This window comes from Phocoena phocoena, chromosome 1 (assembly GCF_963924675.1).
Source record: "Phocoena phocoena chromosome 1, mPhoPho1.1, whole genome shotgun sequence".
NCBI lineage: Eukaryota > Metazoa > Chordata > Mammalia > Artiodactyla > Phocoenidae > Phocoena > Phocoena phocoena.
In genome coordinates, this window is record NC_089219.1 from 113,242,110 (window position 1) to 113,254,365 (window position 12,256).

A 12,256-nucleotide genomic window follows, 5' to 3' on the forward strand; every position below is an offset into this window, starting at 1 on the left:
TGCAGCTCGGATTCACCCTGTGCACTCCGACTCCAGAACCTCTTTTTTCTACCATCACTACTGGTGGAGACTTCAAAGAAAGATGCAAACAGAGGCTACGGGAACTAATGCAAATTAGAATGTATTCATGTTCTTGATGCCAATGTCCTCAAGAATGTTTTAGAGGGTTATCTGCTATTGTATGAAACTGGACATTTTCATGATTTACATTCACTCACACCAAATCAGCCTCTTCTCAGGCATTTTTCCAAGTTAACATTTAAACATTATTGTTTACCAAGGAGTTGAAACTCCTGCTTGTCCTCCACCCCCTTTCACTCTCCCACCATCTGATTTGATCAAATCTCGCAGGAGATTTTGCACTTTAGAATTAGAGGCACCCAAAGGACAGAACTGAGACTCCAAGAGCTGTATGCTTGTTTTCATTCACTGTTGAATTCCCAACACCCAACACGAAGCCTTGGCATTCAGTAGGCACTTAGTAAAGGTTTGTCAAATAAAGGCAGACAGGCAGTGAACAAAATACTGTCTAGGAAGCAGACCTAAAGCAAACAGAAAAAGCCTTTGCCTCTTCTTCCTATTTACTCTGAGTCAGAGTTTCAAAAGAAGTTTGGTCTAGAGTTGGTTTTTTGGTGGTGGCGGTGAATGTATATTAGCTGCAACCAGACCCACATACTCTCTTGAGGAGTCTAAGGATATGAAAGTAAGAATAGCCTCAGTGTTTTGGGTGGGACTGTGCAAGTTATTTCTGACTAAATTGTATGTGCATGCATGCCTTCCAGGCCAGCAGAGATTTTATGTCGATTGCACCGTATTTGAGTACATAGTTACACTCACTTTCATATAAACCATAAGTTTCTCTGCCTCCACTCTCTCACCTACGCACTCTGCAAAGAAAATAAGAAAAGTATCTGGTGGGGGATATTTCTGGAGCTAAAGACTTTCTCCTGGCTCAGAGCAAACTGTAATAAACTCTAGTAATAACCAGCTCTGGGAAGGGCAGGAAATGACACATGTCCCCACCCCAGCAGCTTTTGTTCAAAAAACTGGGTGACTTCATGATATAATCATGTGTGCTGGGGAATGTACACACTGAACCAAAAGCTGCTCATCATGTTTTTTTCTTCTTTTTTAAAGAAAGGACTATCAGACAAAGCTAAAATATTTCAGTAATTTTGTCTCAAGGCCAACTAACACTTAAAAGTTGATTGGGGGACTTCCCTGGTGGCGCAGTGGTTCAGAATCCACCTGCCAATGCAGGAGATGCGGGTTCGAGCCCTGGTCTGGGAAGATCCCACATGCCGCGGAGCAACTAAGCCCGTGCGCCACAACTACTGAGCCTGCGCTCTAGAGCCTGTGCTCGGCAACAAGAGAAGCCACCGCAATGAGAAGCCCGCACACTGCAAGGAAGTGTAGCCCCCGCTCGCCGCAACTAGAGAAAGCCCATGTGCAGCAACGAAGACCCAATGCAGCCAAAAATAATTAATGTTTAAAAAATTGATATATATTTATATATATATTTCAAAATATCCCAAACATTAAGACCTAACAGCACTTTGTGCTATCCAATGGTTTCCTTCATAACAAGGTATGAATTTATATTTCTTGCCTGTCCCTACAGCCAAAGCCCTTGTTTCCTTACTCATGAACTACTAGAGCAGACTTCTTGTTGCTTACTTCCAGTTGCTCCCCATCCCCACACCATTCTACATAGAGCCACAATTTTCCACATCTGTTAACTACAACTCATCACTGCTTTAAACAGTCCTCCAATGATCTACCAAGACACTCTGACATCAACAAGCTCAGTGATTCCTAATCCAAGAATGGCTGCATGGCTGCAATCAGAATCACCTGGGAGGTTTTTGTTTTAATATAGATTCCCGGGTCCTATCAGAAATCTATGAAATCAAAATCTCCGGAGGTTAAAGTGAGAAAATGAGAAAAAACAAAACAGCTCTCTAGTTGTGATGCACGGGACCAGGGCTCGAACCCGTGTCCCCTGCACTGGCAGATGGATTCTTTTTTTTTTTTTGGCAGGAGGATTCTTAACCACTGCACCACCAGGGAAGTCCCTAAGCCATCTTTTCTTTTTTGGGGGGGTACGCAGGCCTCTCACTGTTGCGGCCTCTCCCGTTGCGGAGCACGGGCTCCGGACGCGCAGGCTCAGCGGCCATGGCTCACGGGCCCAGCCGCTCCGCGGCATGTGGGATCTTCCCGGACCGGGGCACGAACCCGTGTCTCCTGCATCGGCAGACGGACTCTCAACCACTGTGCCACCAGGGAAGCCCCCTAAGCCATCTTTTAAAGCCAAGTGTTTGGCAAGTTAACAAGGACTTTTAAAAATAAGACTTCAAATTTGTCTCACCCCTCTCAAGACTGACTTTGGAAAAAGTGCAACACTGCCAATTATTTGTCAACAGCGTACTAAACTTATATAAGCAATTTTTTTTTTTAAAGAAAATAAGCAATACATACGAGGAATGAGGAATTTCAGAAATGACATCTCTGATCTCATCTCTTCATTATTCTATTCAGGTCAAATTCAATCTCTCCTCAGTTTTGCCTCCTCTCCCATTCACTCTTAAAGAGTCGGCTCCACTGATCTGCCCGAGCTATGTTAATTCCTTCCTTCTTTGAATCCTTGTAACACTCTGACTTGGAAGTACGTAATCTGTTGCTTTAAGATTGATCTCTAGTTGTTTTGTATATGCAAATTTAATCAAAGCTCCAGAGCAGGGATATTTTACAGCCCTCTGAATCCCTCACAGCTCTTCAAGCAAACAGTGCTTAGTGCACATAAGTGTCCATAAATACTTTGACTGTTAATTCCACTGTCTATCCTAACAGAGGTTACATTAGAACATGGAATGCTCCTCTTCCATTACCCATTTTAATAGTGGACACACTGACAGTTACTGACCTACTCAATAAATGTTAAATCATGAGGACACAAAAATATATTCCCTCAATGTCCAAACTAAGTCCTCTCTACCAACACTGATGCCCATTTAGAGTAGTGGAGATAAAAGCAACGACCTTCACATAAAAAATTATTCCTCATTCTCTCACATTTAGTTTACATACTCGAAACAACTTTAGTTAACCCTTTATCAGGTGGGCAAATGCACTACCACTTTCAACATGTTTTTCCCATCTGCCCACCAAAGAGGTAGGCTCTTTTTAAAAAATTTTGCCTTGTCCCTTCGCCTCTCCCCACAGATGCTGGGGTATCAGTGGGGTCTCTCCGGCACCTGCCCTGGAAGCAGCAGTTCACACTCCGCAACCTAAGTCCTCCAATGGCATGGCCAAATACCAAGTGTCATCCATCTGCTGGCTCCAGGACAGTGGGCAGTGCTTTAGGGTCAGGAATCAGAGCCAGGTGATGCCTAGAGCCGGGACCTCAGCTCACTGTCACACAGGGGAGACTCTTCCACAGTTGGATGGCAGCACCTCCACCTCCCACCCACCCCTCGACCTAGGCAAGCACTGAGGTAATCTCTGGACAAAGGAGCATTCCATGGCATGCTCCCGAGCACTTGACACAGGTGTTCTATATAGGTGGGCACTCAAATTTTTTTGAATCAATATTTTCCAGCATATAAAATCTCAAGTTATTAAGTTTTTCTTAAAATGACCCTTGTGTAACGATTCCAGACATTTCTACCCATACATAGGTAAGTAAAGGAAACGCCCAGTAAGTTGTTTAAAAGTTTTGTATTGTGTCATACAAACTGTCATCATATACAAGTGCATAAGTGAAAAACTTCTCTCCCCTCTCCTCCCCATACGTTACAGTAGACCAATTCTTGCTAATATATCACAAAGTTAAAACATATATCTCTTTTGGAATTCTAAACAGTTAATTCTAGACACCAGCTTCCAAATTTTGTAACTTGCCAATCTGGTATGGACATGAACAGTTCCAGTGCTTTTCAACTTGTCCCTGAATTTTTCTCTCCTCAAAGTTCCAGGCAGTTAATTGATTTTAATGCCCTCAAATTAGATAAAGCTGACTATTTAGAGCTTATAAATTATTTACACTATACAATCACTAAGAATAGAGCTATGACTTACACATATTATACCCCTCAAACTATTTAGCACCATGAATAGAATTCTCAATACTACCTGATAGGCTAAGTAATCCAATGATCAAATATATGATAGTGACAGTCTTAAAAACACCCATTTGTTATTTTTCTTATATACATTACAAACTCCCTCCTGTCTTATAGATATAATTACATAGCTGTCAACATCTTGCTTGATGCTAATAACAACTCCCTAGGTTATTAGTAATGAGAAGCTAAGGCATTAAACCTAACAGGCTCCAAGCTAGTTTAAATGTGGTGAAATACTGTTAAAATAGAATTGCACTGTACTTTTCTAACTTCACACTTCCAAAGTGCTATGGTTCCTGTAAGATTTTTGTCCTGCATAGATTCAAATTCTGCATCTTTCAGTTTTGGATGGCTTGCGTACCATAAACCATGATTTATTTGGTAGCAAAAACATTTCAGGAGTTTCAAAAGCGATTACTACTCAGCTAAAAAAGTTACAACCATCACTTTCCTTTAGACCTAGAACACATACCATTGATTGGAAGAAAAAATACAACAACCCTGTCTTGACTAATAAAAACGGAAAACAGTGAATTGAGCTGTGCACTTTTTAAGAGATGCTACACAGTCATGTTCTTAGAGTTTAAAGTGGTCACAAACACTGCTTCAGTGACATTTAATGTTCAACATATGCTACATTACTCTTAGCACTTTTGTGCTTAATCTCCACACATAACAAGTTCAGGTATCAAAATAATCCTGATTCTAAAAGACCTCACCACCAATATTTAAAGCTGATTCTTCCCAAGAAGACAGGATAGTTTCTCAACTATGCAGTTATCAAAGTGGTACTGTCTTAGGCTAAGCTTTGTCAAGGCTCAGGCAAAACCCTGAGGTGAACTTGGCAAGGTCCTTGTAAAGAAATCTTCAATGAGAAACAACATATGGGAATTTTAAAGCTTCAGACTGGCTCATTACACAGAAATGCCACAGGCTTTCTTAGAACACTGAGTCTAGTGATTGTCTATGTCAAGGAGGCACACATACAATTTTACTAACTCCTGATGTCTTTTCAGTATGGAAAATGCAGTCAGTCTGACGAAGGGCCTAAAAACATTCTGCCAGGCCTAGCTCTTCTAGAGAGCACAGGGAAGCTAAGAGAAAGCACTAGGAAGCAATTAATGTAAATGTATTTGTGTGTGCATCTCTGGGGAAAAAAATAAACCTGTACAAGGCAATGGCTGTCCCAACCAAGGATTTAGATTAAACAACAGTTTAGTAACCCAGTAATGGTTCCCAAAATGTTTACCTGTGAAGGTAAAGAAGGGCAAAACCCTGAAAGGAAGAGTAAAATAACCTTGTAGGAGAAAGCTTCATTACATCTTATATGTTTCTCTTTGCTCTCATCCATCCCAGTGCATTTGGGTCAAATGTGTACTTGTTAGAAAAGACAGGCTCCTCTGAGGAGCATTGTTCTGATCCTAACTTTTTCTAGCCAAGCTCCTGCAAAAACATACAGCCTGATTTCCCCAATATCATCACTCCATAATCTGCAACAGGAGTCAGTTCCACAGCTACTTGCTGAACTTTAGCACCAATCTCTTTAGAACTGATTTCCCCATGATTTTTGTTCTGTCTCCAGGAAGCACAGCATGAACAGAAAAGACTAAAGTCCTTACCTGGGACAGTCCCAGGAAATTGCAGTTGAAAGAGAATGCAGAATAGTGCATGGCAAAAAATTCCTCTTGTGAGCTTGGGCAAACACGTATGGTATTCGTATTCCCCGGGGTATAAAAAATTTACATTAATTAATATCAGCAACAGAACCCAAAACATTGGTAAATCGAATTCTAATGTGACAATTTAAAAGTAGACAGTGCTCCACTGGGTTAATAAAATCAGAATTAGCTAAGGAACAATATTTTAAATACCACATCATTGAAAACTCCTAGTGGGCATGTCCCCTTCATCAGTTATTTTTAAAATAACAGTCATAATAGGAGAAAGAACAAGCACCATGCTCACTAACGCAGGTTACTGGACTGCTCTGATTAAGCACTGCAGTTCACAGATAAACATTCACATCTTCCCTTCAAGTTACTGAATCTTTCTTCTTCCGGAACGGTGATTTTAGCCTCTTCCATACACTGTTTTTGGGTTTAGATTTTTTCTCCATGGCCAGCACTGCCTCCTTTTCTTTCCTACGTATCTCCCGTACAAGGGCATGGAACACATCATCAATGTAGTAGCGGTATGCGGCAGATGTCTCAAAAAAGGGGCAGCTGAATTCTCGGGCCAAAGCCAATCCTTCTTCCTTGGTGACCTTTAAAAATGTAAACATGAGAAAATTTATAGTGGTAACAGCAGAAAATAATCACAACTGCCCCCAAAAGTGAAGGGGTTACCTTAACAGGAAGAGAGTACCTCAACTCTGGAAAGGTCCAAGCAGAGCAGAGTGATATTTGTAATGCTGGGAGGCTGGATAACATGATTTCTAATTCCTTCTGCTTTCAAATTATGTGATTCTATTTCTAGTCTATTTTAAAGATAACTTTTTGGAACAGGGAATAGTTATAGATATCAAATATACAATCTTAATTTTCTTCATACTTTTCATTTCAAGAATGTAAATCACAAGACAAAGAGAGGTATACTTAAACTACAATACTGAAAACCATAAGGAACCTGAAATCAATATATCCAATGATGGATATTCCATAATTTCTCCTACTTTTGGACATTTAGACTTATTCTAATTTTTTGCTACCATAAAAAGCCTGGCAATGAACAATTCATATATAAATCCCTGAATAGATTAATTCAAACAGGAATTAACTGAGCATTATGAATTTAACTACTGTCAAACTACTTCTAAAAAGTTTGTACCATTCGTTGCTTTCACTGGTAGTGATAAACATGCCCCTTTCATCACTCCTTCAACTCTATACCAAACAGCAAAATTTTAAACATTGTTGCTAACTTGAAGGGTATCATTTATTCTAAAATCCTCTACAATTTCTCTTATTCTCCCTTTCCACGGCTCATAATCCTCACCATCAGGAAGTATACCTTGAAGCCTAAGTTTCTCTTTTTGCAACATAAAGAGATTTACTTCTGAGGTTTTAGAAAATGAAAATCCCATGATCCTTCACTTAATGTGTATTCTATTTGTCATCTGATTATTATCCTGTGGGTTTTGTCCTGTAAACTGATTCCTAAAATCCAGATTTTACCCAAAATAAGAGCACATTATTAGATATAGGGAAGTTTTCCAGGCTAGGGAGAAGCTAACTTAAAATTTTCTTTTTAAGGCAAAGAAATTTATAAACAGAGAAACACAAATGACTAATCCCACAAGACTACACACAGAATTTTCTACTCTATCCTCACCTGTCTTAGCTGCTTTAGGTCAGACTTGTTTCCCACAAGAACCACAGGGGTATCATCAGTACGTCGAACTCGATAAATAAGCTGTTTAAACTCCCGAACTTCATGGAAACTTCGACGATCGGTGATAGAGTAACAGATGATAAACCCTTCTCCTGCCCTCATATACTGATCCCGCATGGCTGTAAACTCTGCCTAGAGGGAAACAAGGATTATTAGTGTATTGATGCAACCTGGAACTATATACACTTTAGCTATTTATTTCAGATTAAAGAGAGATGTTGGTTACCTGCTATCCTGAGTCAAGAGTGCATGAAAAATTAAAAGAGATGAACTAATGATCTTCTCTGCATAAGTCTTCCCCTCCCCTTTACTAGCACAAAAAGGCCTTTACTCATAGCATTTTGGGATTTAATACCTGTCCAGCTGTATCCAAAATGTCCAGATTGGCAGGCTCATCATCAATACGGATCCGGATTTTATAAGCATCTTCTACAGAAGGGAAGAAAGGTGGTACTATTAACCCATAAATGCAGAAATATGTAACCTTATTTTGAAATTCATCTTATGGAGAAGTAGATTACACATTTAAGTGCCCAAATGTTCTCAGGAAGCTCCTAATTCCATTGAGACATGTAAATTGGGTCTTCAACTAATTTCTTTTTTCCTACATAAACCATGACATAAGTTTATTCATAGCTAAAGCTTATTAGACTTCACCTACAATTCTAAAAGAGTTGAGAGATTGTCTTTTGGAAAAATGTTAGGCCAGAAAAGTAACTTTACCATTTACTAAATAGTTATTAGACGCCAAGCATTATACTAAGTGATTTATATATGTTAGCTCATTCAACAGTGACAATAATTCAGTGAGGTAGGTATTATTACCTCCATTTTACAGGTAAAGAAAATTAAACTCTAAAACATTAAATGTATTCCCCATGTTACAAAGTTCATTAATGATATAGCCAGAATTGAATCCAAGGGCTGCTTGACTCAAAAGCTTTATGTACTTAACCATATGCTATAGTTCTCCTCATTTTTAACATTATAGGAAAAGCAAAAACCAGAGTTTACTATTTTCTAAAGAATCCATATTGTCATAATTTCTCCTTTATGAGAGCACATTTCTTTATGTATTCTTATGGTAACCTTGGAAAATACAGCAAAGTAAAAAAGAAGAGAAAAACCTCACTCAGTATTTCCATCATTCAAACAACTGCTGCTTACATCCTTATGTATTTCCTTCAAACATTTTTTCTTGAACCCCTGCCTCTGACTCTTCCTCAAAAATGAAGAGCCTACTAAATCAATGATTCTCAAACTACAGGTCACGCATGATCCGTTAGAATTTGCGAATTGTGGATGAATTTAATAGGTTGGGACCAGCATGAAAGTAAACAAGCAGAAATCTAAAATGAAAGAGGAAATACAAGAGTGCACCAAACTTAGTGAGGTAAATATAGTTTCATGATATTTTAATTATATGTGCAAACATATACTTATATGTATACTGGTTACAATATAAAGTTTTTCTTAGAGTTAGCAGCCAAAGTCTGAAACAAAATTGCACTAAACTGTAAACTCAATGACAGCAGACCCCGTATCTTTTTGCTCACTACTGTATCCCCAGGGCCTAACACAGTGCTTGGCACATAACAGGAACTCAAGAGATGAAAGTATTTGTGTTGAAATCAGATAATATTGTCAGAAGAGCAGCTGACTGGGGAAAAAAAAAAATCAACAGATTAAAAAAAGTAACTTTTCAGGGGACAAGGTTATGGGTTTTACTTTACTATTTTTTTTAATTTTATTAAAAAAATTTTTTTTTTATTTTGGCCACCCCATGTGGCTTGTGGGATCTTAGTTTCCTGACCAGGGATTGAACCCAGGCCCCTGGCAGTGAAAGCACTGAGTCCTAACCACTGGACCACCAGGGAATTCGCAGGTTTTACTTTGAAGAAAGGAAAAGATATATTTTTTTTTTTTTTTGGCCGCACTGCATGGCATGCGGGATCTTAGTTCCCTGACCAAAGATTGAACCCGTGCCCCCTGCAGTGGAAGCACAGAGTCTTAACCACTGGCCACCAGGGAAGTCCCAGGAAAAGATATTTCTGGAGTTCTAAGTAAATTATCCTAGGTCTTACATTAATTTTATCCCCAGAATTCCCACCATAGTGTGAATTCCTGAACAATGTTCTAAATTTAATATAGTACATGAAAAAATAAGCACTGTTTCTATTTTCCCCAAGCCACAGAAACATCTACTATATAAAATGACCACATCCAAAGATGGGTTAGCACAGAACACTCATTGGCTCTGTGGAAAAAAGAGCAGCAGAGGACTGACCCAATGGAAATCCTTCCTAGAGACCCAGGATCATGACAAAGTGTCACATCCTGAAAATACAAATAATATGGCAGGTATTCTGTGCCCTCCTCTATCCCCATCACCATTTTTCTTTTATCCTGGGATATAACTCCTAAAAATCAAACCTGCCTCCTTATGGTTCGGGAATGATAGTAACATTCTTGTTCTTGGTGTTTACATAGAACAGTAGTTTAAAAAAAAAGGCAGAACAAAATTACTTTTTACTCTCTAACACTGTTTTACTAACAATAGAGCATTAAGGATTATAAAAGACACGAAGAAAGACCTTGCTATGTAATGAACTTGAGGTATAAGGAAGTAAATTAAAGGCTTCTAGTGGAACAAGTCCAGGCTCTGCATGTCTGGGTTGTAAGAGTTCAGCAGGCTGGCTCTACTTGTTTTTCTGCTTCCTTCTGTGGAAGTTCAAACCAGCTGACTCATAGTTACAGAGTCAGTCTCAAGTCAGACCCTTAGAAAAAATAATAGCAAAAGGCTTCGTTAAGTGGCTTTAAAATTTTTCCCTTAACCTGGCAATACAATATACCAACCATAAAAATATAACAAAGAAAGTGTCCCACTAATGCTCAATAAAAGACAGACTAAGATGGCTGATATACATATACAGTTAAGCTAGGGGAAAAAAAATCCATTTGCTTACCAACTGCTGTGATATTCTTATTAAATAAATCTGAATTAGACACCAAAAAAGGCTCAAAATATAAATGGTTGAAAATTGTTTGAAAAAATTGACACCAAGACACTTTTATGGGGTTTATTTGGAAAACCAAAGTGATAATCTGACTTACCAATGGTGGGATCATGATCTTCTGGAAACCGGTGGCTGATGAACTGCATGGTCATGGCTTTAAAGCAATAAAGGAAAGTTAAAATCCACACAAAGGTCACCCACAGAAAGAACTGTAAGTATCAATATTGCATGATAGCCAGTCTCCCAGTTGGTTTGCGTGGAGGGCATTTGTTCTAAGAATTTTTCATTCTAACTTCTTTTAAAATGTAAGAAATACATCACCTACCGCTTTTCCCTACACCGCCAGCACCCAGCATCACTAGTTTGTATTCCCGTGACAGCCCTGCAGGGCTGCTACAGCTACCAACTGGGCGAGTTCCAGAATCCATTGTCCTCTTGGAGAATCCTGGGCTGCCCCGAGGAAAAGGCACCTGGAAATAAAGAAAATATTTAAACCAGGATTCAGACACCGTGACGACAGTCCTAGAGCCAGTGCCCTACCTTCCCATACTCTGACCTATTACTCCTGCTCCCTTTCTGGCTGCCCTAAGAAACCCTACATCCTCACCTTCCCTCCGGGACAGCTCACCCCTATGAAATATCACAGGTTTTTCGTATTATTACACTTTCCAGAAAGAATAAAGAGACAAAGAAATTTTGAATTTCTTTTCAAACTGGAGCGCCGGCACAGCATGAAGGAGCCCAGTGAGAAAGATGAGGTTTGGGGACCAAAGAAACACCGCCCCTTAGGCCGCAGGGGCCCTCTCACACCAGCGGTACCCGGAGGTTCCGCCCCCTCCCCATTCCCCTCGACAGCTCCCCTCCCCCAGCTGCATCTCCGGCCCGCCATCAGGCACCCCCCCCCCCCACCCTTCCCTTTCACGAGCCAACCCACTCCTGCTGCTCGTACCCCTCGGGACTTGAAGACGTCGGCCGGATTTGGTCACTCACCTCGCCCTCCTCACTCGCTGCTAGGATCGGCACTGACCTGTGACCCCTCCCGCAGCCGGGAAAGATGGCGCCACCAGCGCCCGCATCTGGGGTGGGGGGGGGAGGGAGGGGCGGAGCTGCCCAGTGACGCCTGCAACTGGCCCCGCCCCCCCGGGGGAGGGCCATCTCCCCGGCAGGTCCTCAAACCCCGTTCCGCGACTCACCGCCAAGGGCCTTGGGAGAGTAGCATATTCAGGACGTGCCCACAAAGGCGTTAAAACAATTATTAACACAGAAGTCAAATAAGTATGTGATAAGCGACACAAGGGGCCTCTAGAATAACAACTTACCCAGTACTGTTGAAGATTAAAAAAAAAAAAATTTGGCCAAATGAATGTGGAAACAGGAAACGGGCACCCACCAAATCCTCCCCCAAAACAGGACCAAGATCAAGTTTAAGGCTTAACAGCAGAAAAAGCAAATTTCCCCAAAGGGACAAGGACAATGACTTGGGCTCTTAAAAACAGAATCAGGTCTCAAAGATAATGTTCTAGTTAGACTAATCAGATTTCTGCACATATTTTAAACAAATGTAAACGAAAGATATTTAAAAATTAGGGTGTTTTTGGTTTTGTTTTTAACAAATGTATTGATACTACCCTCCGGCAGGAAATGATAATTCAAGAGTTTTCAGGGGTCCTTAAATTAAATACAGCAATAAATGAAGGCACTATCAACTATATTCACCTCTAGGTA

At 40.3% G+C, this 12,256-nt stretch overlaps 1 protein-coding gene across 1 annotated transcript; it reads right to left on the reverse strand.

Moving 5' to 3' along the window:
* Positions 1–3,698: 3,698 nt before the first annotated feature.
* On the reverse strand, positions 3,699–11,609 carry RIT1 (Ras like without CAAX 1). The gene is made up of 6 exons (XM_065879016.1): positions 11,481–11,609; positions 10,857–11,001; positions 10,629–10,685; positions 7,870–7,943; positions 7,455–7,646; positions 3,699–6,387 (listed from the first exon to the last, which is right to left on the reverse strand). Exons 2-6 carry the CDS (start codon positions 10,957–10,959, stop codon positions 6,157–6,159), a joined length of 657 nt encoding a protein of 218 aa, XP_065735088.1. The 5' UTR covers positions 10,960–11,001; positions 11,481–11,609; the 3' UTR covers positions 3,699–6,156.
* Positions 11,610–12,256: the final 647 nt, after the last annotated feature.